Source organism: Fundulus heteroclitus, chromosome 14 (assembly GCF_011125445.2).
Source record: "Fundulus heteroclitus isolate FHET01 chromosome 14, MU-UCD_Fhet_4.1, whole genome shotgun sequence".
NCBI classification, from domain to species: Eukaryota; Metazoa; Chordata; class Actinopteri; order Cyprinodontiformes; family Fundulidae; genus Fundulus; species Fundulus heteroclitus.
In genome coordinates, this window is record NC_046374.1 from 448,253 (window position 1) to 475,700 (window position 27,448).

Below are 27,448 nucleotides of genomic sequence, written 5' to 3' on the forward strand. Positions count from 1 at the left end.
GTATATATATATATATATGTATGTATGTGTGTATATATATATATATATATATATATATAATGCATGCCACAGTGGGTTTACTTTGTTAGAATTGAGTCCGTTGAAAATGAATTTATTCACCAACACTTTAAACTGAAAGATTATGAAAGAATCATTGAAACAGTCCTCAAAAAATTTCCAAACATGTTTAACTGGGAAATGTGACGAATCTAGTGTTAATTCCTGAGAACCAAAGGGGTTGTTCAGTGTCAGTTTAGCACAGAATATTCCTGATGCAGGTTAAAGGACCTCATACTGGAAATGAGAATTGCAGTTTCAATCTTAAACTGTAAAAAGGAATTGGATGACTTCCATAATCAGATGTTAGGTTAATCTATTAGTAGAACCTAAATCTGTTTGAAATCTAACCTTATTTTCGTCTTATAATGCAGTACAGGGAGTGGCTGAGTCGGTTTCTTATCCCTGTGTCTCTTAAGCTGTTCTGGCAAAAGCTTTAAAGATTTTAATGCTGCTTTCTCCTTTTTATTATAAGTGCTCTCTTGAATGAAAGCTAAGCATGATTCATGACAATCATATCAAAGTTTACGTGCTTGATTGGAGACATTGTTATTTTATTGTTCATACTGAATCCATTTAACTATTCGCGTATTTTCCACAGAACCTTATCACCCCTAATGTAGCCACTTTGACGTATTTAGCTTTTAAAGGCCACGTTCACTGTGTAATGCTGAAGGCTGTGCTCAAATCTTATTATTTTTATCAATTAAATGTATCTGTACAGGTGATAAATTCTGCTGTTTTATTAAACTGATCATGTATTGGTTAACCCAAAAAATAAAATGTAAAAATGACCTGGGAGGCTTGATTTCTTCTTCTTTTTTTTTTTGGATAAACTTTATTCACTTCAGTAATATTTGCTTTAGAAATTAAGAATTGTCAGATGCTGAAGCTAAGCTACTTGTAGCTTAGCTTCAAGATAATGTAGTCAAATTATCTATAGAACAAGTGTCAGTTTACAATAAGTTGCTTTCGTGGCCCCACTGATTGCTGCCCATTGCCAGAACATGTACCGTTCAAATACAGTGATGCTTAAATTTAGGGTAAGCACCCTCTGAGGGTCGGTCAGGAAGTGCAATTTTGACATGACCTCTAAAATTGAGTTTTCAGGATTATTTATTGTTTAATAGTTTTCAGTCAGTTATCTCAAACGCAGTGCTAAAACCTTCAAGCATCATGTCTGTTTTATATATAGTGTCTTAAAGGATTCCTGGCCCTTTAACCTCATTGAGGTCTATTAGGATTTATGTAAACCAGAGCTACTATAGGATTGGTTTCAGATCAAAGTTCCGTTGGAACAAAGCATCATGTTCAAACGGACCAGTCAAAGTCCTAATCTAATGTCTAATTTCCAGCGATGTCTAAAAATCATCCAGTCTTTAGCAAGGTTTTTTTTCCCCAATAAAGAATGAGCAAAAACCTCTAGATGTGCAGAGATGGCAGACATACCCTTAATGCTTCTACAAACATTGGCACAGTGGCGAATGCAGACTTTCGTTTTAAGTCACACTATTTTTTTTTCACACACGCAACTCGGTGATGGTCCAAGTCATCTCGTTAAACCTCAGGGAGGGAGTTGTGATAAAGAAAAGGCCCTGTAGCTCAGCTTCGTCAGTGAAAAGCTGAAAAATGTTGGGCCCACTTTCAGCTCTGTGTGCTAAACGTGTCGACATGACAGGATTTCTTTTGACTGGAAAAAAACCAAAACATTAAGTTTGGACACACATGGTAGAAGATAAGCCACGCCCCCTCCAGGTGATCGCTACCTTCGGAGACTGCACAGTTGAGTGGGCGTGTTACCTGCTCACTGCCTGCTCATTGTTGGGCTTTATGCAGCTAAAACTTGACCTTAGGGCTGTTCCAGCCGGTAATGTGACTCCTGTTTGGGTCCGCCTCAGTTTTTTTTTTGTTTTTTTTTAAGGCTAAACCGGTTTGTCTTCCTCTCGGGGAGGGAGGAGGAAGTGAAGGGCAACAACCCGACCGTGTTGTTGTTGCTGCTGTAAGCCGACTTTTGTCTGACAGCACGGCTGAGGTAGGCTCTTTTCGCTGACTTTTGTTTCTGTGTCGCTCCGCATTCCGTTGGACAGAATAACGCAAGTTCGCTACGCAAAGCAGATCGGAGATAAATGTAGATCCAGGCAGCCACGTTGCTCTGATTTCCTCCAGTTCAAAGAGTCGCTTCCTTTTTGGGTTTTCCTTAGCAGAAAGTTGCATCATGACGTCACCACGGAGCTATATACTCCGTATTCTATTCGGTAGTAGCTGTTGACCTCTACGTCACATAGAACGGATTCCTTTAATTTAACTAGGTAAAAAAAATTAATTGGGATTAAAACCTGTTTGAACCGGCCAACTCGGCAGCTTATTTGAATTCATCACACAGTAAAATGACCAGTTTACAAAGTGCTGTCACAACATTCAATCATGCTTTGTGCTTTGTCATTGATAAAGGTTTTGAATTCCGCCACAGATAAGAGTTCTCAATTTTAAGTCCTTTTGTATGTCATTGGTATTGAAAACTTTTTTTCCCAGTTCAGTTCTGACTCTCGGGATGAAGTCCTGAGAATGCAGGCCGTTTCGGTTAAATTTGCTACACATATGTAGACGTAAATATGTAGGTAGAAGTCCACGAGTAGATTTGTAGATAAAGGTCAGTGGGAGAGCCTGCGAGCATACAGATGTGGAGAATGTGCAGTGATGTACACTATAGCTACAACCAGTGACAAAACACAATGCACAGTGATACACAGCATCCAATTTATTTAAAAACTGAGCTGGAGCATGCATAAAAAACAGGTCTCCATAGTTCAACGGAGGTAAAAAAGAAAAAAGTAGAAGTGATCAAATGTTTTCAAACTTGCAAAGAGATAAATGATTTATTTCTAAAAAAAAAGAAACCCAATTTCAAGTTCAACTTTGAAGTGCATTAATGGATGTGCAGTTTAAAGACAGATTCTCATCAATTTAAATACCAGGATATTTATAAGATGTGACCCTTTGAATTTCGACACCATGCTCTGTTGATAGCCCGGGAAGGTTAGGACAGAACTAACGAATGCTGACTGTAACAGCTCCAGTGATTTATGAAGCTGAGAAAGAAGAACTGTGTCATCAGATAAGTTGTCACAAAGATCATCTACATACATTTTAATCAACAGTGGCTCTAGTATGGATCCTTGAGTCACATCCTTTACAATTGGGAGGAAGGAAGAATAGGACCCATCACCATGGACACACCATGTTCTACCTGATAAATAGAGAACCAGTTTACTGCTTGGTTAAAGAGACCAATTTTGTCAAGTCTATCTAGCAGGATGGCGTGGACCACATTATTCACGACCATCTAGTGCTTCTATGATGTCGCTGACCACGTTAACAGCAGCGGTCATCCAGGCCTCTTGTGCATTTATCTTCAGCTGTTCTGTCACTGCTTTGAAATGCGTCCAGGTCTGTGACGATCTAGGCGGAAGAAACAACTCTGTGTGTGTTATTTGCTTATGCTGATTTGCTGTGATGACCTCATCATGCCAATGCTCTGTTCCAGCACCATGAACATGTTCAGAAGAGATAAGGGGTCACCTTCCCAGACTCCTGTGGTTCCACCCAGACCCACCAAAGAGGTGAGGAAATGCAGGACATGCTTGTTTGCCCAGATCATCACACAGCCTCCGCTGGCTTGCCTTTCTTCAATAATCCTGGTCCTACGTGTTCGCCAGAGACACACATGCACCACACCATCCACTTGCTTAAAAACAAAACATGACTCATCAGATCAGCCTACATTCCTCCATTGCTCCGTGACCCAGTTCTAGTGCTCCCAGCCCCATTGTTTGGATTTTAGGGAGTGGACAGGGGTTTGGTCTGCAGCCCCATACACTACAAACTGCAATCTGCTGTGTATTTTGACACCTTTTCATCAGCGTTTAACTTCTGCAATTTGAGCAACAATAGCTCGTGTTGGATCAGCAAAATGAGGTCCAGCCACCTTTGATCCGGTAGCTGGTTCAACCCACTGGTTGAACCAGGCATAATGCTATGCCTGTTCAGATGTATTAACATTGTCGGTTCTATGGTCTTTTCTATTAATTGTCTGTATTACCAGGAGATGGACAATCCCATCAAATACAGCCTGAAAACACAGGAGCCAGAACCACGTGTGGCCCTACAGGTAAATGTTCAAACTGGATTGTGAAGATGAAACAGGACAAGCCAGTGACAGTTAGTGTCAACATTTCTTGTAGGAAAACAGAGAGAACACAAACGATCTGTGCCCAAAGACAAAGGTGAGATATCGCTAGCCTTTGAGCCTGTGCTTGGGAACCGCTAAGCCACGTCTCCTTTGATTTATGGATCTGTTGCTGTGTTTTCCTGGTGATCAGCAGAGAGCGGGGGTGATGGGGGTTGTGCAGAAGGTCAACCCCTTCAAATCCGCCCCAAAGGTAGAAACACAGAAGTTGCATGTTTGTCACCAGTTGCTCTTCAGTCCAAACAACTTAGATTTGCTTCTGTTCCTCAGACCTCGTCCTCCTCTTCTTCTTCTTCTTCGGACATCAGCAAAGCTCCTTCCTCTGAATCACTAGACCAGACAACAGACTCCACACAGGTGAGATGACAAACACTCATGGGGAAAGGTGTGATGTAAGATTAATCACTGCACACTGGCCTGAAGTGTTAGATTCCCTGTACTTCTTAATTCAAAGTAGTTGTGTGGTAGTTGATGTTGTCAGGTTCGACAGATTCTAGACATTTCAAAATAAGTAAAGTTATACAATTAGTGCAAGGAAACTATATTCTATTAAAATGTGCAAAGTTTTTTGCTCATCTGCCACACAATGACTATCTTTGATAGAATTTTCCTATTAGGCTTCCTAAAACCCGCCTAATTTTGCAAAAAACTGCCCAAATTTGTAACAACCTGCTCTAAGCAATTTTTTTCCAGCTGAATGGAAGCAGCTGAAAGTCTCCCCTTTCTGCACACTATCAGCCTGTATTTTAATCGTGATGCAACTGTCAAACCATTGTTCCGCTTGACAACGTTGTGTAGAAAGATTGAGGGTAGATGGGCCAACAGCATGTGAAGCAGATCAGAGGGCTGTTATCTGGCCCTCTGAGGTCGGTGCAGGAACTTTAGACCATATCAGTCAAGCTCAGTGAATCTAACCGTGTCACTTCTGCTTCAGAACCCCGGGATGCTGAAAGGAGTCATGCAGAAAGTGAACCCGTTCAAGTCCACCTCCCAGGTACCTGCCGTCTGACACAGATCAGCCAGACAGGACCGCAGAGGTTCCACCGTCTTGTTCTCTCACACAGGTGTCCAAAGCTCCGTCCTCAGACTCCCTGGAAGCAGAAAGAGGCCCAGACTCATCTCAGGTAGGTGGTGACTGAAACGTTGACCCATTGTCCTTTAAAAGCAACCTCTTCTTTATTTCAGCTCTTTGTTCCTATTCCCATATCCTCTTTAGCATCACACCCAAGTCTAACTCAGGCTGGGTGCCAGAACTCCTCTTTTGTTCCTTTTGAACTCTAGTTTTGTCCTTTTGAAATGAGATGTATCCTGCCCCACTTTCCCCTAACATACTGGCAGTTTTATTAAGGGGGAAGTGACACCTCTGTGGTATCCTTTTCCTTAAACTATCTCACCGGAATAAGACTTGAGTAACATGTAGCTCACCTTTTACTAAAACCAAACTGGTTTCCAAAAGTCTGTTGCTGTTTTGTTGGTGATGTAACTGGATAAAGTCCATCCTTAGAACAGAACATCTGTGTTCAGGGTGCATGTGACGGAGAGACGTCACAGCAGATGGAAGTCTACAGAAAGGAGTACTGTCAAGTACAGCCAACGTGCTCAAAGTACAATCATTTGTTTTGTGTCCTACGTGGCAGCTGAAACCTTCTGAACCCTAACAGGAACAACTCAGAGGTTTCCTGATAATGTAGCACCTGAATTAAGGCGCCTTGCAAAAGTATTCAACCCTCCCCCCCTTGGATTTGTACCTGTTTTGTTACATCCCAACCTTAATTTAAATGTTTTTAATCATATTCTATGTGATTTATCTGCACAAAATAGTCTAAGCTGGTCCAGTGAAAGGAGGATTTGTATTTAACTTTTTTTAACTTGAAAACCGGCACGTGCGTATGTATCCACTCCTTTGCTATGATGCCCCTAAAATCACAAGAGTGAAATAAAGTGCACCCGTGTGCTATCCAAGTGTCAGATGATTTGTCAGCATAAACGCACTGACACATCCGGCACCCTGACAGCACCCCGAAAACCTCCCGGGGTTTTTTTGCTGATGTTCTGGGAGTCTGAGAAATGCTTTCCCAGCTACACATGCCTACGGTCCAACAGGAAGTCTGTGACCCTCCGGCCATGTTCATGTTCGGAAGGTCCTGTAGCAGAGTCAGGATGATGGTGTTGAAGGCAGGGATGAGGTCCATGAGCAGGATCCTGGCATAGGATCCAGTGGAGTCCAGGTGCAGGAGGATGGAGTGGAGGACGGCGTCATGTTGACGGTGTCGTCTATAGACCTATTGGATCTGTGAGCAGATTGCAGGGGGTCTAGGAGAGGGTCTGTGATGGATTTCAGGTGAGCCAGCTCAAGGCGCTCAAAGGACTTCATCACCAAAGTCAAAGTACTGACTAGCAATAAAAAAAAATGCATCTTCAAAATTGTCGGCAGACTTCGTAAATGAAATGGTACCAATCCTCAATCCATTTTAATTCCAGGTTTCGAGGCAACAAAACATTACAGAACCAAGGAAGTGAATCCATTTGCAAGGCACTACACACATGAAAGGGAGTCATAAAGAGGAGCAGGGGCGAGTGTAGGGGGGTGCCCACGGAAAGCCTGCCTGATCCCCTCACCTCCCCTAAATGTTTGCTTTCCCAACTTCACCCTCAAATGATAGACAAATCTTTATAAGGTTGAAGATGTAGTCCCAACCTCTGCAGCTATAACTGGTTCAACTTTTCTGGGAAGGCTTTCTGTAGGGTTTAGGAGTATATTTAAGGTGCTTTCTCCCCTTCTTTCCGAATCATATTTCTGAGGTCAGACACTGAAGTTGGACTAGAAGGACTGCCTCACAGTCTCTGCTCTAATTAACTAAAAGGTGTTCCATCGGGCTGAGATTAGGACTCTGGGCAGGCTAGTCAAGTTTTTCCAGACCAAACTGTCATTAATTTGCAGTCATGTAAGAACAATGTCTCTATCAAACTGGTCCCACAAGGTTGGAATTGGGAAATTGTCCAAAATGTCTTGGATTTCGGAAACGTTAAGCGTTTTTTTTTCATTTGGGGTTCAGGCCCAGATCCTGAAAACCAGCCATGCCATATTCTCCACCATGCCAAAAGCTACATTTGACAGAACCCCCTAACTTCATGATGTATCTAACTGCAATCGCTAAATACTGCTTGGATGCAACATGTGTTAGGGGTGTGATACGTCGTTTGATGCATACTCTGCATAGCTGATATATGTTTGAAAGTTTAAAAGGAATCAAACTATAACATGATGGAAAGCTCTGAAGGGGTTTGAATATTTGGAATTGGACTGCAACTTTTATGAGGTCTGTTTTTGTTTTTGTTTAACTTTTTTTTTATTTTCTTTCATTAAAGGCTTCAGCCAGCACATGTTTCAGTGCAGACTGGAAAAAGCCTGCATCTTTGAAAATATTTATGATTTAAACTTGGATCAAATGAATCTATTTGAATGTCATGTATGGTTAACTGAGGTTTGTCTATAACTACGAAACGTTAAACATTACATTTTTAAAGTGAATGAGAGGGACCCAGGTGGAGCCTCGAGGTCACAGGGAGCAGAGTTAAAGAAGGTGGAGGAAGTCTTTGGGGTTAATGGTCCAGAGCGGTGAGTGTTGGAAAAGAGGTGAAGAAACGTGTCCAGAGCTGGTTGGAACCTGTGGGGGAAAGTGTCCGGTGTGTTGTGTGATAGAGGCGTATCAGCAAGAATGAAAGGAGGTGTTGACAGTGGCACTGAGGAAGAGACAGGAGGCAGAGATGAAGCTGTTGAGGTTCTCTTTGGCAGTGATGAGAATGGGTAGGATCAGCATCGTTGGATGCAGTAAAAGGTAGTTGGTGTGAGAGAAGAAAGATGCAGAAGATGGGATCAGATGGAGACCGTCGACTCACCGGAGCTACTCCTGAAAGGGAAAAGCCAGAACATATTTATCATCCAATCTGAATGAGATAACATGGATATATATATATATATATTTTTGTGGCTCTAACAGGTTTCCGGTTGTAACATTGCAAGCTGCAAAACAATTGAGGGATATAAATACTCTTGCACACTTTGTTCAAGGTCAAGAACTATTGCGTGCAGGAATGGTGTCAGTGAACATGCCGTGCCCTCATCATGGTGCATTTTAATGACCAGTGTTTCCACTGTAATTGGCAACTTCTAGTAATCAGATTTCTTGGAACTTATGTGGAACACGAGACCAGAGTACTTGATGCATGAAATGGGCTGAAGGGTCGGCTGAAAGATTCTGTAAAGCTCTGCGCCAGTCTACATAAATTCCTGAAAATTGAAAGCAGCTGACTGAGATATTTTTGAACTTGATGTCGTCCAACCAAAGAGTCAGTTGTGTTGAGCTAATAAGAGCTCTTCAATCAGGTGATGCCTTCCTGATAAACGGATCCCTTGTAGATGGTCACAAGTGGGACTAGTTTGTCGTTGACTGACACGTTTGTGTTGCAGAACCCTGGTATGTTCAAAGGAGTCATGCAGAAAGTCAACCCCTTCAAGTCGTCTGCACAGGTACGGACCCTCTCCTGTTTCCTCTGCTTACTTCGCAGATTCAAGCAGGCGTCACTTCTTTATTATCCACTGTTTTTTGTCCGCCTTTTTAACTGATCAGCAACAGGTTCGTCAACAACAGCCTATCGGAACTCAGTTTCATTAGGATAGGTGCTCCTCAGGGTCGTGTCATCTGCCCAGTTCTTTTTACTCTGTTCACAAGCAAATGCACCACAGACACCCCGGGAATTTCTCTTTTAGACTTTCTAATATAATCTGCACAAAACACACAAACCAATCCACCTATTTTGATGAAATGGAGTTTTGACTCCCTTTGGTGATGAAAACGACCTGAGTTTAAATGGTAATGTTTAAATGATAACTCTGGGGGAGCAGTGTGCAGGTGTTTCATCTAACATGCATACGAATACATTATCCAGCTGGATAATGCCTTAAATTGGAACGTTGCTGTCGATGGCCTGTGCTCATTTACAGCAGAGATCATAGGTTTTAGGTAGACGCCATGTCTCCATGTGGCTCAGAGAATAACGTTTTCATTCCACTAGGCTGTTCTCCAGAGTCTGTCTGTGAGGTCACCCTGCCAAGCTGACATCCCATAGCTAACTATATTAATATAAATTGGCTTTTGTGGTGCAGAAAACTATGAATGTGAGAGGGATGAGGGAATATCAGTACCTCCAGACAATTTCTGAGCAGTCTGTCCTTGGGCAGGAACAGAGGATTGTGAATGACCCTTAATATGTATATTCTCTATGTGGAGTACAGTGCCATGCATTCCAGTAAATTATATTAAGCTTCTCTCTGCAAATGCAACCAATTTAAGAATTCCTCCCTTCACCATTTCCATCAAATTGTGAACACCTTTGACCAGTTGTACACAGTGGCAGAGCTACACTTTTATACCAGGGTAGTCAGGCGGTGGGCAAGGCTCCATTGATTGGGGGGGAGGGGGATCCAAGATATAGGAATATATGTTGAATCTAACCTTGTATCTAAAAACTCTTTGGTCATTTTAATAACCCAGAAGCATCTCTTTCTCTTTTTGTCTGTCATATACACACACACACACACACACACACACACACACACACACACACACACACACACACACACACACACACACTATTGTGGTTAATAACTAATCTTTGCATTAATTACAGGGTTCAGAAAGTGGTAATATTTTTGGGAAGTAAAGCTCAAGTATAAAGGAGTTCAATGACTGAAATATATTAGGAACTTTAACAAAAATGTGAATTTTAGACATTTAAAATAAAAAGTTTTGACCAGCAATTTTACAAATTTGGCACTTCCAAAAAGAAAAATGCTTTAGTTTGAAGAAAAATAAAGTGCACACAGAACACGATACACATAAAAAATAACACAGTAGACTTTTCTCAAGGAAAAAGCACCATCTAGTGGCACGGTTCTTAAGTACATAGAACATTGTAGTTCAAACTGTAGTATTTTTGGATGGCGGCACATACTGGTTGACTGCACAGATTCAGTACCTTGAAAAAAGGTTAATGATTAAAGTGACGAGGTTAGCTGTGGTAATTTTAGCTTTGCTTGTAGATCTCTTGCAGAAAAAAAAACATCCGTTCAGTTTAAAAGAAGCTGCATCTGGGGTGCGCTACCTGCTACGCCACAAGCGCGTCCCATGTTTGGAGGCCTTTAGTCTTCGACGCTGATGACCCGGGTTCGAATCCGACCCACGGTCCTTTGCCGCATGTCTCTCCCCTTCTTCTGCCCCTTTCCTGTCAGTCTACTGTCAATAAAAGCGAGCCACTAGAAGCCGCAAAAAATATCAAGGAAAAAAAAAAAAAAGCTGCATCTGGATTTTAGGCTAATTAATGCCATTAATAAATCTTCTGCCAGAGTAACTAATATTAAGACTGTATTGAACCGGCCACTGCTGACATTATCATAAGAATAATCATAAAAAAGATTAAATACTAGCTAACACATGCATATAAAACGCTGTACTCAACAGAGAAAGAAAACCTTATCAAAGCAGCAACACAAAGTGACATATCTCTGTTCACAGCACAATATGAACTTCCTGAGCCCAGCTTCTGGTGGTCCGAGGAGATGTAGCGATTATGTGAAGTCAATTTGTCATTAAAGTTATCAACAAACCATTTTAGAATGTGCATCAGAATGTTGTGTCCAACTTTTTTCAATAATAACCACAAAGCATTTACCAAAACCTCCTTTAACTTTGATTGCATTCAAACTATGGTGTGACCTATGAAGCGACTGGGGCGTCTAACGCCCTCACGGCCACCCCTCTAGCTCGGCCACTGATTGGACATTATGTCCACCTTAAATATAATCTATTATGCTTCCTTTTTTTTAATCATTTAGGATAAATCTATGGGCCATATCCAGAGCTCTCAGCTCTCACACAATGACCGTGTGACACACACATTTACCTCACAGCACACACGATTATTTGGACATTTGTGGTCTGTTTCATTTCATCCATACTTGCGGGTCTATCTAGAAACAAAACGTTTCACAAGAATAAAGCAGACAGCTGGAATGGACTCATGAAGGTGGAGATGTTGTTTCAGCAGGCAGGATTTCTGGAGATGAGCAAGTTGTATTTTCATCAGAGATCAGGAAAACGACCACAGAGCCGTTTACTTGGTGCAATATTGAGCGTAAATGTTGTGAATGGAGATTAAACAGACGTGATTCTCCTCATATTAGGCAGTCTCCGTATGTTGAAACAATCACGGGAGAAAAGTTGAGTGTATTTATTTTTTTGTTTTAACTCACTAACTGAACGATGAAGTGTTGACACTCCTCTTTCACTTTGTAACAAAATTAAAACATCTCTACTTCAATGTCTTCTCAGTTAGAAACGAGACAAACTTGACTGGATGCGCTCTTCCTGCGTACGCAAATAAGCTACAGCTTATTTGCATATAATGAAAACAGCTCATCCTGAAAGGATTGATAGTGCAACTCAGTGTTTTCACTTGCACTTTATAGGCGTGAAAATGCACAGCGGTACAGCCGTATATCTTTGACCAACAGTCAGACCCTGAAGCAGAAGTGGAGCCTCCGGCACAACCAGCCGGGATCATTTCAGTCAAAACAAAATTAATGAATTCACACATACCATAATATCACAGGGCAGTTCCCCGTCAGTGGTGACAAGCTCATGCACTGATCTTTACTTTTTTTTTTTAAAGGCAGTTGCTACTCAACCCTACTTCAACAGGAGCACGACCAGCTACCATAACAATTGTTATATGCAACATGCTAACACATGCTGCTTACTCAGCTACCGTAACACTTTTTTTAAATCAATCATCAAGCACTAAAATTAGAATAGAATTCAACTCTATTGTCATTGCACTGTCACAAGTACAAAGCAATGAAATGTGTTCTCTGCTTTTAACCCATCACCATTGGGGAGCAGTGGGCTGCCATGTGCAGCACCCGGGGAGCAATCTGGGGTTAAGTGTCTTGCTCAGGGACCCAGAGTGAAGGCACAGGGTATCGAACCGGGTACTTGCATCCTTCTCTGTGTGCAAGCGCACTGCTCTAACCACTCGGTTACAACCTTGGGGACATATCTGGGACAGCTTTTGTGGTGAACAGATCGTCCAAAAACCGGGATTTTCCCTGAAATTTAGGACGCCTGGTCACCCTAGCCTAAAGTTAGCGTTAGCTTGTTCCAAATGACAAATCATGTTCAGGCTGTACGGCGATGCAAAACACAGGACAAATCATTGCTAACATCTCCGTCAGATTTCCAACACACAGTAGAGACAGACCTTTCCTTCAGTAGAAGTATTTTAAAAAATCCTGCTGTAGTAGAAGATCCTGCTGTGTACTCTCAGTAGTTTTCAAAAGAGTATTTTGTGAAGTCATTCGCACCAAACACAATTTTCTTTAGCAATGTGGTGGCGACGTTGCCATCAAAAGTAAAATGAACCCACACATCTCTGTTCTGCGTGACTGTGCTCGCACATGTTGTTTATTGCAGCCAACAACAAAACGTTCGTCCTTTCCAGCAGGTATTTAGCTCCATTCATCATCCCATTAACCCTGACTTTCTTCCCTCTCTGTTTAAAAAAAACAATCGACACAACATAATGCTGCCACCACCATGTTTTAACATGGAAATGTCATGGGTAGTGTTAATTTTGTACTACAGTTTTTTTTTTATGAAAGCTGGGCAGAATGTTCTATTCAGGGTTTTTCTGACCAAAGTTCAATCTTCCACGTGTTGATTAGGTCCTTTACATAGCTTATGGAAAACTGACAACAGGACTTCTTTTGGATTTCTTCCAGTCACTTTTTCTTAAAGGCTAGTTATGCAGAATGCATGGCTAGTAGATGCCCTGTTGACAGATTCTACCTGAGGTGTTGATCTAGGATCTCTGCAGTCTATCCAGAGTCACCATGGCCCTCTTGGCTGCATCTCTGATCACTGCTCTCCTTGTTCAGTCTGTAAGTTCAGGTGGACTTGTCTTGGTAGGGTAGGATTACAGTTGTGCCATACTCATTCTATTTCTGGATGATGGATTCAGCAGCGCTCCGTGAGATGTTCAAAGCTTGGGAAATCTTTTTATAGCCTAAGCTGCTTCAAATTTCTCCATAGCTTTATCCCTGACCTGTCTGTGTTCCTTGGACACGATGCTGTTTGCTCCCCAATATTCTCTTAACCAACCTCTAAGGCCGCCACAGAGCAGCTGGATCTGTACTGAGATCAGATTACATACAGGAGGACTCTATTCAGTCATCAGCAGCCATCAGGCAACTTGTGAAGGCACTCAGAGAAAAGAGGGCAGAAAAGTTTAGCACTTTCAGTTATTTATTTGTAAAAATGTTTTAAATCATGTATCGTTTTCTTTCTACTTCACAATTGTGTACCACTTTGTGTTGGTCTTTCACATACGATTCAAATAAAATTTATTTAGGTTTGTGGCCGTAATGTGACAAATCGTGGAAAAGTTCAATGGTTACGAATACTTTTGCAAGCCACTGTATACCTCAGGTCTTCACAGAACCGCTGGATTCATACTGACTTAACAGGCGGACTCATTTCACTTATTATTTGATCTGAACTTATTATCTGACCTCTGTGACCTCTGAAGTTAGATTTGATTTGGTGGCATTGAAGTAAAATGGACTGAATACAATGTCTGCTGCATTTTTATGGTAATTTTTTTTTTTAAACCAAATGGCCTTTTCCTGCCATTTCCCCACTATGCAGTGCTTTGTTCTGGGCTATCACCTAAACCCCATAGAATACACTGAAATGTCTTTTTAACATGACCAGTGTGGAAGTTCAAGCGCATGGATCCTTACCAAGTGTAAGAGCTAGAAATCCCTCAGCTTGACTTAAAAACCAACATTTCAAAGTTTCAAAGATTCTCTATTGTCACCACGTGTTACCGTGGTGACATTTACTTTTGGCCACTCTGGCTAAGAGTACACATAAAAAAGACAAACAGGCAATGAACAAGGGTTACAGTGTTTTCTTTTATTTTTAATTTTTATTTTTTTGTCATTATAGCATTCAAAAGATAAAAAAATTAAAAAAGAGTTTGTATGAACCGGTTGTCCTTCATGAGTCACACATAACGGACAATGAGGTAGTAAGGTGCTTATTGTAAAGTGATGATGTGAGGCTTCATTTACAGCAATGTGCATTTACATATTCAGAGATGATAGTGTGCAGTAGGCAGTAACATTATGTTACATTATGTAATGTATGATGAACTGGGAACAGTGGGGGTGATTTTAAAGTGTTGGACTGCAGTCTCCCATCAGGGGGCGATTTATTTGTTTTGGCTTTGAGGCTTCTGAAGCGTTTACCTGATGGGAGAGGGGCAAACAACGCTTTGCCTGGGTGGGCGGGATCAGTGGAGATGCCTGTGGCTCTTCTTTGGACTGGTTCTGCATAAATTGAGTCTAGATCCTGCAGACGGCATCCCACAATCCCCTGCTCGGTTTTCAGCACCCATGCTAGGTCCTTCCTCTCCTGAACTGTGCAGCTCCCATTCCATACAATTATGCTGATACATAAAACACTCTCTATGGTAACTCTGTAGAAGTTCTTTAGCAGTTTAGTGGAAAGTCCAGACCTTCTCAGTTTCCTGAGGAAGAAGAGCCGTTGTTGGGCCTTCTTCACCAGGTGGGAAGTGTTCGCAGTTCAGGAGAGGTCAGAGGAGATGTGGATGCCCAGGAACCTAATGCTGTCCATGCGCTCCACCACCTCCCCCTGTATGTAGAGAGTAGCGTGTTCAGTCCTCCTGGACCTCCTTATTACCTTTTATCTATTAATAAACTTTTGTGTTAAAGCTGCCAAAAAATGAAGATCAAGTTTCTCCTGCCAGCTCGGACGGAGACCTTCGGGAAAAACAGGTAAGCTACATTCTCTTAGGCCTTTTCCAGGTAATCCGTGCATCTGCTGCAATGTTTCTGCTGCTTCATCCTTTAGACTCCAGGGGTGATGACGAGTATGATTCAAAAGGTCAACCCATTCAAATCTTCCCAGCCAAAGGTATTTTTTTATCTTTATTTATTTTTTTACCATTTATTTTAATACCATTGAATATATGTCTGTCTGGGAGATGTGGAGGGATTTATTTGGAGACCGTTTCCACACAACTGGATGGTCCACTTTTCTTTTTCCTCCTCACATTCCATTTTCTGTTCTCCAACCTCCTTCCCATCCTCTCCAGGGCACTCAGCCTCTGCACAGTGACCTCTCCTCCAGCAGTGGAAGCCTCACGGACAACAATAACGTGCCAGAGAAGCAGGCTGACGTAAAGAACCAAGAATGTCTTTAAAATATCTTACTTTGAACAGCCCATGCTTTTAATGTGGATCATGCCTTCTCTTCTTTAGGACAATAATCTGCTAATACAGGAAAATACCTTGAAACAGTGCAGTCCAATCCTGCCTCTAAATAAGCAGCAGTCTAATTACAGTTTGGTCATTCAAACACGCAACCCTGTTCCCTGAACCCACAGAACATGAATCCGAGTTTAAATTAATTTTTTTTTACAAAACCTATGTCACAGAGAGGCTCAACTGGGGGCTCACTAAACTCCAAAATGGATAGCACCGTTTTAATGTAGGAGGGAAATTCATCTGCTTGTATCTATGAAGAGTTCAGAGAACCAGCATTGTAGTACTTGTTATTACCACAAGATGGTGCTAAAGCAAAAAAAAAAAACCGCGTGCCACTACAGCCGCAAACACATTAAAAAAAACCCACAGAACATAAATCCGAGTTTTAAATAAAAAAAAAATAACACATACGTCACAGAGAGGCTAAACTGGGGGCTTACTAAACTCCAAAATGGATAGCACCGTTTTCATGTAGGAGGGAAATTCATCTGCTTTTATCTATGAACGGTTCAGAGCACCAACAGTGTAGTACTTGTTATTACCACAAGATGGTGCTAAAGCAAAAAGAAAAAAAAAACGCGTGCCACTAGAGCCGCAAATACATTTAAAAAAAATAAAAAATTCAGTCTTTCTACAGCTTGTTAAAAAAGGTTTAGAACATATTTTTAGGTGAAAATAAATAAATGACAGTATTGCTAGTTAATTTCTTTAAGTAATTAAAACGTGAACCTCATTTTATTTACACTTATTAAAACGACTTAAATTCCAGGTGTTTATTTATTTACAGTTTATTTACAGTTTACAGTTTATGAAATCCCAAAATTCAGTTTGACATAAAATTTTGATATTACAGAAGACAAATAAAAACATTAGATCTTCTGTTATGGCCTACACAACCAAGTGTGAAGCTGATGATTTACCAATCATCCAGCAGTCATTGGGGCCCTCCACAGGAGGGGGAAGCCATAAAAAGGCCGATGTTAAAGAAGCCTGTTTGGAGCCTGTTTTTAGAATTCTGTTTTCTGTAATATTTTGCCTTCTATTTAAAAATCATGTTATGTGGATCTGCAGCTTAGGCTCTGTAAATAAGGCACAAAGCGGGCTAGATCTTAAAAAACGAGTTTTACTTTGATTGTGACGAGGGTTGCCAGTGTTGTTATTAGCAAAACCACCAGGCGGTGCCAAATGATAGGATTTTAATACTTCAAGGGCAGATACCTTTTTTTCCCTTTTTGTTTAAACAATACCAATGTTTGAAGAAAGATAACATTTTATTATTTTCATCGTCTTTTTTATGTTTTATTAAAGAGCCCTGGAATGTTTAAAGGGATGATGCAGAAAGTAAACCCCTTCAAGTCACGCACACAGGTACTAAATAAAATAACTTTAGATTAAAGTCTTTATAAGCTGTGTGGTTCAGGCAAATGAAGACTCCTTTAACTATGCACTAACCACTGTTGGTACAGCTGACTGATGACGCCTGTGAGACTGACTCATCTGCTCCTTCTAACAACACGATTGAGGTAAATATAACAGTGAAAGCAATCGCTGACGTTTGCTTTAGGTGGTTTGAAATCTATCTTTGTTTGTGTTCTCGTGTCACATTCTAAAAGCTATTTTAACTCCATGCACAGGTACGCCTTAAACTTTTATTGAACCTTTATTTCACCAGGAAAGCCTTATTGAGGTCAAAATCTCTTTTCCAAGAGTGTCCTGGCCAAGACAGCGGAAAAGCAAACAAGTTTCAAACAGCCAAACTGGTTCAAGCTAAATTTTAAACTAAATTTTTTAAATTTGTATTATTTTTAAAATGCTGAAAAGTTTCATACTTTTTCATCACTGATTTCAGAAAGTCTACAACTCAGTATTTATATAGTGTCATTACACATACAGTGAAATACTTAAAGCCTTCTTGTCGTTCTGATTATTATGCCTTAAAAGTAATGAAATCCCAAAATTCAGCGTCTCAGCAAATAAGAATGTTACATTAGATGAACACTTGTCTATCTAATTTAACAGCGGTTGCTCTAACAATAAACCACGTTTTGAAATGGTTCCCGCTGAGATGAATCAATGAGTTTCACTTTCTGGAATTAGTTGAAAACAATGGTGAACTGTTCCTCGTTATTCCAATTTGTGTAGCAAAAGTGGTGCTTGTTACTGTCACTGAACTTTTGATGAAGATGTCTGTCAATGTACCACGCAGTGGCTCTGTGTACCTGATGGAGCTGATGTTGTCTCGTCATTTAATGCTTACTCATCAGGTTGAGCGAGCCATACACAGCGAGACCTCCAGCAGTTCAGAAAGTCTGGATGACAGCATGATTGACAGACATGTAAGGCATGACGAACATCTGCTTGGGAAGAATTTGTCATCCATCCAGCGTCATAGATAAAATAAACCCTTTGTTATTAAATGTAAAAATAGTTGTGATGTCTGTACAACAATGCTAAGCATGTGAGCACGTAAAAATAACAGGAACTTACTGGAAGCAACGGTAGTTGATGTTCCGTGATACCAACTTACCTTAAAGTTATGTCACAGCCTTTTTTACGTGGGAAATTTGGATTAAAATGTAAGGTCGGCGACTGTGTGGTGATGAATCAATTAGAGTTTGTGAAAATGTGGTTATTTACACAGTATTTAATGTTTTAACCTAATCCAAAACTCTGTCCAGACCATTTGGTACACAGACGCTGACCCCGCGTACGAAGGGGTTAACCAGCCAGCGGAGGTTGCAGGGAATCGCACTAAGGTTGGTCACTCTACTGATTACCCGCTGGGATCTATGTGCCCCAAGGCAAAGAAGATCCCTGAAATGTTTTGTTTTTCCCCTTCATTTTTTTCTTCTTATCAAAATTATATGGGAATAAATCTTAAAATGGGAAGATTATCCAGTCTGATCTTTATTTTTTTTTGCTATTTCTTCACATTACCTCAAGAAAAAAAGAAATATTTATAGTGGGGACTGTTTAGTTACATATTCACTGCCATTAGTTACTGTGGTCCATTACCTGGGTGTACCACAGAATCACAGGACTTAGCTGTGGAAGTAACATTTGAACATATCTTTGTCTTTCAGACTTTCGTTTTAAAACGGATACTTCCCAAGTCGTTTTTTGGGTCAGGATCCAAGGTAAAGTTGAGATGTATACATTTTTACTATTGCTTTGCTAGATGGCTAAAAGTTTGGCCTGTCAAACATAGGACTTCTGCTTAAGATCTTTAGAAAAATACAAGATCAACGTTCAAAGTATTTTACCAAGCCTTTCTTATGCGATAATATAAAGAGCAGAGGCATGTGTGAGCATGCAAATACTATAGGCTTCACTACAGTCAGTCAATAAATTAGAATATTAATTTCTAGGAGATCAAAAGTACCTTTTGAAAAGAATTCCAGCAATAAACGGGTATTAAACATACTTTTCATTAAGCTCCCATTTCAGCATGAAAAATGTCTGTTTTTTATGTATTGGTCTGATGCAATATTTTAATCTTAAATGCAATTTTTTATTAGCTAGAGGTGGAAAAATATAATTAACAGAAATAAAGGCTTTAAAACATCATCAGTCTGTGTTAATCTATATAATGTGTTCCCCTTGGTGAATTGAGTTACCAAAATAAATGAACTTTTCAATAATATTTTAATGAATTGAAATTGACTGGATAATTGATCCAGCATTATGGAGCATATAGAAGTATGGATAAGTGCTAAGCAGGGTGAATATATAGAGTTACACGTAAGATGCGTATCGCAGTACTCCTACAGGTTGAAAAAATTGAAAAGAACTCTAAGCCACCACTGACGTGTTCAGTGGTGGCTTAGAGTTCTTTTCAATTTTTTCTTTGTTTATTTTTTAAGCACAACTGCTGCTGAAGAAACTATACTACTGATGTCCAGAGATCTGTTCGATCTCTGTGAACTTCAGCATGAATCCTCCACCGTGTTTTAATGGCAGGAAATGTTGTGTATCAATTATGCGTCACACTGAGTTGGTCCCTGTGTCCTGTCCTAAAGCAGACATCCTGTAACCATCGCACTCTGAGCGTAGTAATGGTGGACCTTAACCAACTCGTAATCCTGCAGTCAAGTGAAAGGAGATTTTGAGTCTTCTTCCCTCAATAACAGCATCCAAACCTAGGCCTGTTGCTATGGCACCCTATTGATGTGTAGGTACAGTGCTTCCACAGAACAGGAAAAACAAAATCTTATTTTAGTTGCACGACTGGTCAAGTTGAAAATATACCAATTCTAGTCACCTGCGCACCCAATCTGTAATGTTTTTCTTTTTTTATTTTCAAATAATCACTGATCTGTATTCTGCAGTATATTCATTTTCTTCTCGTTCTCTACAGGAGTCGGCGGATCCATCGTCTGATGCCCGGCCTCAGGTTTGTGGTCCAGACAGCGGAAGCTGTAAAGCGCCCGTCGGTCTGCACGTTGTTCACCAGCGTTGCCTTGAGACACTTGCAGAGGTTTTAATGGATTTCACCAAACAGGATGAAATCAATCCCAGTGGGGCGCGAATCCAAAGCGTTGGATAGAAAGAAAATGGTTTAGGTGCAGTGTTTGTCGTTTTTGTGACACAGTAAATGGGTTTTTGGTACCGTAGTGTAAAACAGTCTGGCCTGCGCAGATTTGGAAATTAGTTTTATTTAAAAAGAAAAAGAAAAAAAAGAACTCCTCCTCGGCTCATAACCATAGCCTCGGTTATGTAACTCACCTTGCCACTTGCCCTAAAGGAGGAAAACAACAACCTGCTGTCTGGATAAACTGGTCATGGCAGCTGGTTTATATAAATGGAGCTTTTTTCAGCAACTTATATAATGATTCAAAATAGATTGTTCGCGATATCAGGGAAGTCACTAAGTTGTCACTTCTCACACAAAGGCATCACAGGGGGATTTAGGTGATGGTGTTTCTGTAATCTCGTTACATTTCCTGTTGGCAAGAGGATGCACTTCACAGTTTGTTTTTTTTAGACAATAACAGGAAACACTGGTATTTCATCTGTGTTGAAACCTACTTAAAAAAAATTAAATGCATAAACAAGGGGAACACTTTCTGCACTAAAGACTCAGATCAGATTAAGACAGTTGAGTAGATCAATACATGTGGGATGTCATGGATAGGGGGAAAGTGCAAACATCTGATTGTAGTTGACTTGAAAAATCCAACATCAGTCACTGAAGAGATATTTAAACTCATTGAATCTTGGATGTATGCATTCTGAAAATGGCCATTTGAATCATTTTGGTGCTTTAAATCTAAAATCCTGGATGGTTGAAGCATTCATGGGGTCAACATTTGGCTAAAGGCCTTCTTTAAATTTTAACTCAGTCTAAAATAACAGGATTGTGGGACACCTTACAATAGAAAATGAGTACTATAATGAAAATAGAAGATCTTCCTGTCATTTGGTCACTTCAATTTTTTTTTTCTCAAGTTAACTGTGAAACGTATCCTCTCCCCTGACTAGGAGGCAGTAGAAGTTCAAACTCTGCAGCTGGCTGAGGTACCAGTACCCGGTGAAGGAACACAACTGGACCCTCTAGATGTATGCCTGTTTTTTTTATCTACGCATCAAGTTTTATTTGTGTTACCCCGCACCTCCTAAATAACAATAATAAAAACATGTATTTGCAGGACGAGGACGGGCTTCTGTCTTGGTGGAAAACTGTTGAAGGTAGCTTTGTTTTCTCTGTATTTCTGTTCATTGCATCTGAAAATGAACATGCAGATAACTGTTTTATTTCCTGCTTTCTCTCTTTAAGGATGGGATGAGTGGAATGAAGCAAACCAGGAAGATGATGCTGAAGAGTATGTAAAAACAAATTGGCATGTTGGACTTTATTTCTGGGTTGATACGTTATGCCTCGAAGCACAATTTTAGCTTCACTCACTTTAAGTTTCTTCCCCATTACTTTTTCCAGTCACCCCCAATGCTGATCAGTCATTTAAAACTATACGTTTATTATGCCAACACCAAGTCCTTAACCAATGCTTATGTAAACTTGATAAAACCCATTACAGGAATATGCTTTAAAGAGCAGTAAAATAACACTTTGTTTCAGCATTAGTTCTCGCCAGTAACGTTTTGTATGCCGCAGTCTATCTTCTCCTTTTCTTTTCTTTTTGTCTTGAAGGTAACAGATGTTTGGTAACATTCTGTAGGACAGCTTTAAAGCTGTAGTTGGTAATCTTTTTAAGAAACACTTTTTGTTGGGTTAGTTTAAGCTTGCTGGCTGCACATGCGCACTTGTAGTGTTTATGTGCCAGTTAGCTTAGCAGTTAGCTACAAGGTTAGCCATTCATTGTAGGTCCGCTGTTCTCTCCGTATACTTTGAATATGGCTGAGAGTCACAAGAAGCAAACCACGTTCATCTTTATGAGAAGAGGAGGAAGGCCTCAGTAGAAAGAAATAAGACCAGAGTGGATTTGGGAGATTTTTAACATGAGATCCCCTGAGGAGCGGAAGGTAGCAGGTAAAACGGTCTTGCGCATCCGCAGTTGTTCAAAAAGGAAATTGGGGAAACTTTCAGAAAAATGGCAGACTCTACCTTTAATATGCTGCTGTAACACAGGGTCATCTTCATCTAGGTCTAAAACGCGTTACCTTAAACCAGCATAGCTCGGTCAATATGTCTAAAGATACCTGGCTTTACACGTGCTACTGCAGTCTTCAAGAAACCCGCTTCTTGCTGCTGATGTGTTTCTGCGGGGTAGCTTTTAACTGCGAGGCCGTGGGAGAACAACGTGTGGCCTGTGGGCCATTTGAGGGCATCGGAAGGATTTTGTATGCCTTCCATCTCAATTCCAGATTGGTACAGGTTTTTGTTTTTTGATCCAGATGGAAACATTTTAATAAAAAAAAGATTTTCCCTGTCAAATAAAATCTTAACAAGGAAAATGTTGTGTTTGGAATAATGACAAAATATTTGCCTCTATTATGTTTTTGCTTTCGTTTCAATAATCATAGTGTGGAAGACTACAAACATCCAAGTGACTTCTCAAAAACAGACAATGAATGTCTGGTTTATTCCAGGGTATCAAAACTGGGAGAACAGGTTGTTCTCCTGTTGACATGTTTTTTTTTATTTCCTTGGTTTCCATGCCACTAAACTTGATGACCGTTGTCTCTCTCCTACAGTGAGAGCTGTCTGAATAATTAAGAGAAGTATGCAGCGTAGGTCCCACGACTAAGACAGGAAGCATCAGCAACCAACACTGTCTCCCCTTAACTACGAGATTATTTAATAATAATAAAAAAAACACATAGAAAACTAAGTATTTAAGCCCATTTACATTGTTTTGGTCTAACAAAGATTGTCATCTTAGATTGACAATCTAAGATGTGTGCGCAAATTGTATGTGTTTTTAAATGGCTGCACAAAACACAGCCCCAGAGTTTGCTAGAGTGACTTGCTTTTCCACATTTTGTCACATTACAACCACAAACATAAATATATTTAATTGGAATCGTTTGTGAAAGACCAACACTCAGTGGTATACAATTGCAAAGTAGAAAGAAAATTGTACATTATTTAAAATATAGTTTACAAATAAATTGAAATGTGCGGCGTGCTAACATTTTCAGCCTCCTTTTCTCTGAGTGCAACCAATTGCCTTCAGAAGTTGCCTGATGTCTGAATAGAGTCCTCCTATGTGTAATCTAATCTCAGTACAGATCCAGCTGCTCCGTGACGGCATCAGAGGTTGGTTAAGAGAGTATTGGGGAGCAAACAGGATCATGAAGTCCAAGGAACACACCAGCCAGGTCAGGATTAGGGTTGGGGAGAAGTTTAAAGCAAGTTTATAGTGTGCTCCATTTGTCTTCAGTAATCAGAATTCTCTATCTCCGAGTCGGAAAATTCAACTGGAACGGCCCTTGAAGTCAGTATTATAGGTCGGAAAGTTGGGGGTTACAAGGTATTCCCCAAGTTCAGCATTCTTGATGGCTGCTCCTCGCAGCAACATTGAGTTAAACCTCACACTTTGACTGTTTTTAGCTGCTTTCAATTATTTATGTAACATTTAGTCAGTCATACAGGTGCTGCCTTTGAGTGTTCATCAGAGCGCATGTTTCAGCTCTGTTAATTTGCACAAAATACCGTCTAGAACAGCGTTATTATCATTATGGTTTTAACAACAGCAGCCAAGTGAAGGATCCCCACCTACTGTTCTTTGATGTTCAGTTAAAAGGTTAAGCACGGGTTTAAAAAAGGCAAAGATTTTGCAATAAAATGTGACTTTAAAATGTATTCTCTGAGGTGTATTGACTCGTAGGTAGGTTGTATTTGTACGTTTCATAATGACTGTGCAAGTGGCCATGTTTTTTCCTACTGTCCGAGAAGAGGGAAACAGGAAGGCAAAAAGGCGGAGATGATATAATCTGTGTCTGAGGCAAAAGGAATGCACCATAAGGCTATAAAAAGATTTCCCAAGCTTTGAACATATCACGGAAAAAAGTGGCCTTTATGGAAGAGTGGCGAGAAGAAAGCCTTTAGTAAAAAAAAACAAAAAAAAACATAAGACTTCCTGTTTGCAGTTTGCCAGAAGCCATGATGAGAAAGGTGATTTGGTCAGACGAGACCAAAATGGAACTTTTTGGCCAAAATGCGGAATGCTATGTGTGGTGGCAAACTAAGGCTACGTTCACACTGCAGGCCTTAATGTTCAATTTCGTGTTTTTTTTTTGTGAAATCGGATTTTTTTGCGTGTCCGTTCACATTTCCAAATATATGCGACTTGTATGTGATCTCCTGTGTGAACTGAATGCGTTCAACCGAAGTGTCTCGAATGCGCACTCGAGGACGCGATGACATCACACGTAGCAAGCGTTCTCAGTGTTTGCAGCATTATAATTATGGATAATAATGCTGGCGCGCATTTTGCGTTCATTAATTTATTTTCTAACCGGAGCTTTCCGTCCATTGACTGCTCTTCTCATTGTAGTACACTATGGGCGTCGTCTTTCTTCCCGCTTCTGCATAGCAGGACGCAGAATAGTGACGTTTGTCGAGTATCGGTGATGTACAGGTTGGATAAATGCGACCCGGCCGTACAGACACAGGTCGCATTTGAAAAGATCAGATACGTATCGGATTCAGGACCACATATCCAAGCGGCCTGGGTCACATTTGAAAAAATCTGATCTGTTTTGTTCAGACTGTCAGAAAAAGATCAGATACAGGTCACATATGGGCAAAAAAATCGGAATTGGGTCACTTCAGGCTGCAGTGTGAACTTAGCCTAACACTGCACATCACTCTGAACACACCATATGGCGGTGGTAGCATCTTGCTTTGGGGGTGCTTCCCTTCAGCAGGGACAGGAAAGATGGTCAGAGTTGATGGGAAGATGGATGGAGCCAAAAACAGGGCCAACTTGGAAGAAAAGCTGTTGGAGTCTGCAAGAGTTGCGACTGGGGTAGAGGTTCACCTTCCAGCAGGACAACGACCCTAAACATAAAGCCAGGGCTACAATGGAATAGTGTAAAAACAAAACATGAATAATTTAGCAAAATGCCTTTTTGATTTTTTTTGTTTTGGGAAATAAAAGAAATCATGTTCAATAATCCTTCCACTTCACAATTTTAAAGAATTTTGTGTTGGTCTTTTCCATAAAATTCCAATAAAATGTCTGTTTGTGGTTGTAATGTGACGAAATGTGGAAAAATTCAACTATAATTCCTAATTTCAGCCTTACATAATAGCTTTGTAAGTCAACTGATATACTTGTAGCTGACACTTTTTTTTGTCTCGTTCTGTTCATCAGAGTGGTGGAACAAGCTGCCGACAGAGTCTTCATGGCCGCTCGTCTTTTCGTTCGCTTCTTCAACCAGCGCGGTGCCTCCCTCCAGCAGCGCATCCTGGAGCTCCTCTCCTTGGCTGACTCGGCAGACAACTTCCACAAGAAGACGGTCACGGCCAGCGTGGGCGGCGGGATGGCCAGCGTCGCGGGGTCTGTCACCACCATCACCGGACTCATTCTGGCGCCCTTCACGGCTGGTACGTCGCTCATCGTCACAGCGGTGGGCATCGGCATTGCCACAGCGGGCGGCGTGACGTCTGCTTCGGCCAACATTACAGACACGCTGCATTCAAAGACCGACCGCAAGAAGGTGGAGAAGATGATCCAAGATTACCAGGACGAGATTAAGGACATAAAGGACTGCTTGGATTTTGTACAGGTCAGAACATGGTAAATGGCTTGTACTTGTATAGCACTTTAACTAGTCCGACGACACCAAAGTGCTTTACACTACAGTCATTCACCCAGTCACACACATTCACACCCTGACCGTGGTGAGCTACGCTGGTAGCCACAGCTGCCCTGGGGCAGACTGACAGAGGTGAGACTGCCATACATCGGCGCCACTGGACCCTCTGACCACCTCCAGCAGGTAAATCGGGTGAAGTGTCTTGCCCAAGGACACAACGACTGAGACCTTTGAAACAAGGCAACAAACCAGCAATCCGCTAGTTGCAGGACGAGCTCCCTGGAGCTAGAGAGTTTATCCTCCAATTGGCGGGTTGGGACTTGCCACTTCACCCAAATTGCTTGCTGGAGGTGGTCGGAGGGTCCAGTGGCGCCGATGAATGGTAGTCTTGCCTCTGTCAGTCTGGCCCACACTGTGCCATTGTCATAGGAGCTAAGGAGCTAACTCCGGCAAGCTCCCTAGCTCCTGCGACAATGTCTTGAACACCTTGTATACATGTAGACAAGGTGTTCAAGACCTTAACATGTGCATTACTAGTTTTTGTGTACTAATTCAGTAGCGCCGGTTCTGTAGAAATAATTCAACCAACAAACTAATCCCCATCTTTTCAGGAAGGGATGGAGACTCTTGATGAGTGGAACTTTGAGAAGTACACTGAAAGCATCTCCAAGAAGTACTTGAATCAGAACGTCAAACACGTAATGAAGGAGGGCGGCCGGGCCGGGAAGGCTTTAGTCATCAACACGGAGAGCCTGATCAACACCGTCCAGGTCCTGAACGTCGCCGGCAGTGCCGCTAAAGCCGCACAGGTGATGAGCGTCACCACGGGAGTAATGTCGGGTCTCTTTCTGGCCCTGGATGTGTTCTTCCTGGCAAAGGATTCCATGGAGCTGAAGAAGGGAGCCAAGACGGAGTTTGCTGCCAAGATCCGAGAGGTGTGTAAGGACCTGCAGCACGGGCTGCTAGAGCTGAACAGAATCAAAGAAGAACTGCAAAAAACTATGGATGGGATAGAGGTGGAAGTTGAAGAGGAGGAGGATGAAGAGATATTGAAGTCTGATCTGAAGAAACTAATTGAGCTTGAAGACTGAAGTATTGTAGTGGTGTGTATAAACCAAAGTGTCCCGGTTTCAAGACTCCAAATGTACTAAAACACCAGTGTCAAAAAGTTGCAATAGCTTTTTTTGTTTAGAAGTTTTCCCAGTTAGTACTGCACAGAGTAATATTTTTCCAATGTATTTTATTAGATTATTATAAATGTACTCTACCAATAGTTCTAAGTCTAAATCTGTGCCTTTTTCTCTTTAATAAGTTTTTTTTGTTGTTTTTTTAAAACATGGTTGGCTAATGACACAAGGTGATTGCCATGTGATGATGGACAGGCAGCAGAGGCAGACGGTGACTGGTTTAGACCAGATAATATTCAGGTATATTCAGGTGCTGTTGCCGTAACACCTTCACGAATTCCTCAGGAATTGTGGAAGTGCAGCTCTTATCAAAGCATGTCTTGG

At 41.1% G+C, this 27,448-nt stretch overlaps 1 protein-coding gene across 5 annotated transcripts; it reads left to right on the top strand.

Moving 5' to 3' along the window:
* The first annotated feature begins 1,971 nt into the window (after positions 1–1,971).
* On the top strand, positions 1,972–27,105 carry si:cabz01007802.1. Of its 5 annotated transcripts, none has more exons than XM_036145984.1 (23): positions 1,972–2,089; positions 3,602–3,677; positions 4,160–4,225; positions 4,299–4,340; positions 4,437–4,496; positions 4,574–4,660; positions 5,238–5,297; positions 5,368–5,427; positions 8,775–8,834; positions 15,159–15,221; positions 15,298–15,360; positions 15,542–15,625; positions 17,022–17,081; positions 17,180–17,236; positions 17,978–18,049; positions 18,392–18,469; positions 18,797–18,850; positions 20,071–20,106; positions 21,195–21,272; positions 21,362–21,401; positions 21,490–21,535; positions 25,493–25,907; positions 26,549–27,105. In XM_036145984.1, the coding sequence occupies exons 2-23, from the start codon at positions 3,606–3,608 to the stop codon at positions 27,026–27,028; spliced, it is 2,133 nt and encodes a 710-aa protein (XP_036001877.1). In that variant the 5' UTR covers positions 1,972–2,089; positions 3,602–3,605; the 3' UTR covers positions 27,029–27,105. The 5 variants fall into 5 exon arrangements, with proteins under 5 accessions (XP_036001877.1, XP_036001878.1, XP_036001880.1 ...); XM_036145985.1 differs by having other exon boundaries at positions 4,440–4,496; XM_036145987.1 differs by lacking the exon at positions 8,775–8,834.
* The last annotated feature ends 343 nt before the right edge of the window (positions 27,106–27,448 follow it).

Coding starts and splice junctions, on each gene's coding strand:
- si:cabz01007802.1 (XM_036145984.1), top strand. CDS start 3,606: ATGAACATGTTCAGAAGAGATAAGGGGTCACCTTCCCAGACTCCTGTG. Junction 5,428..8,774: donor GAGGCCCAGACTCATCTCAG/GTAGGTGGTGAC, acceptor TTTGTGTTGCAG/AACCCTGGTATGTTCAAAGG. Junction 17,082..17,179: donor CCTTCAAGTCACGCACACAG/GTACTAAATAAA, acceptor CTGTTGGTACAG/CTGACTGATGACGCCTGTGA.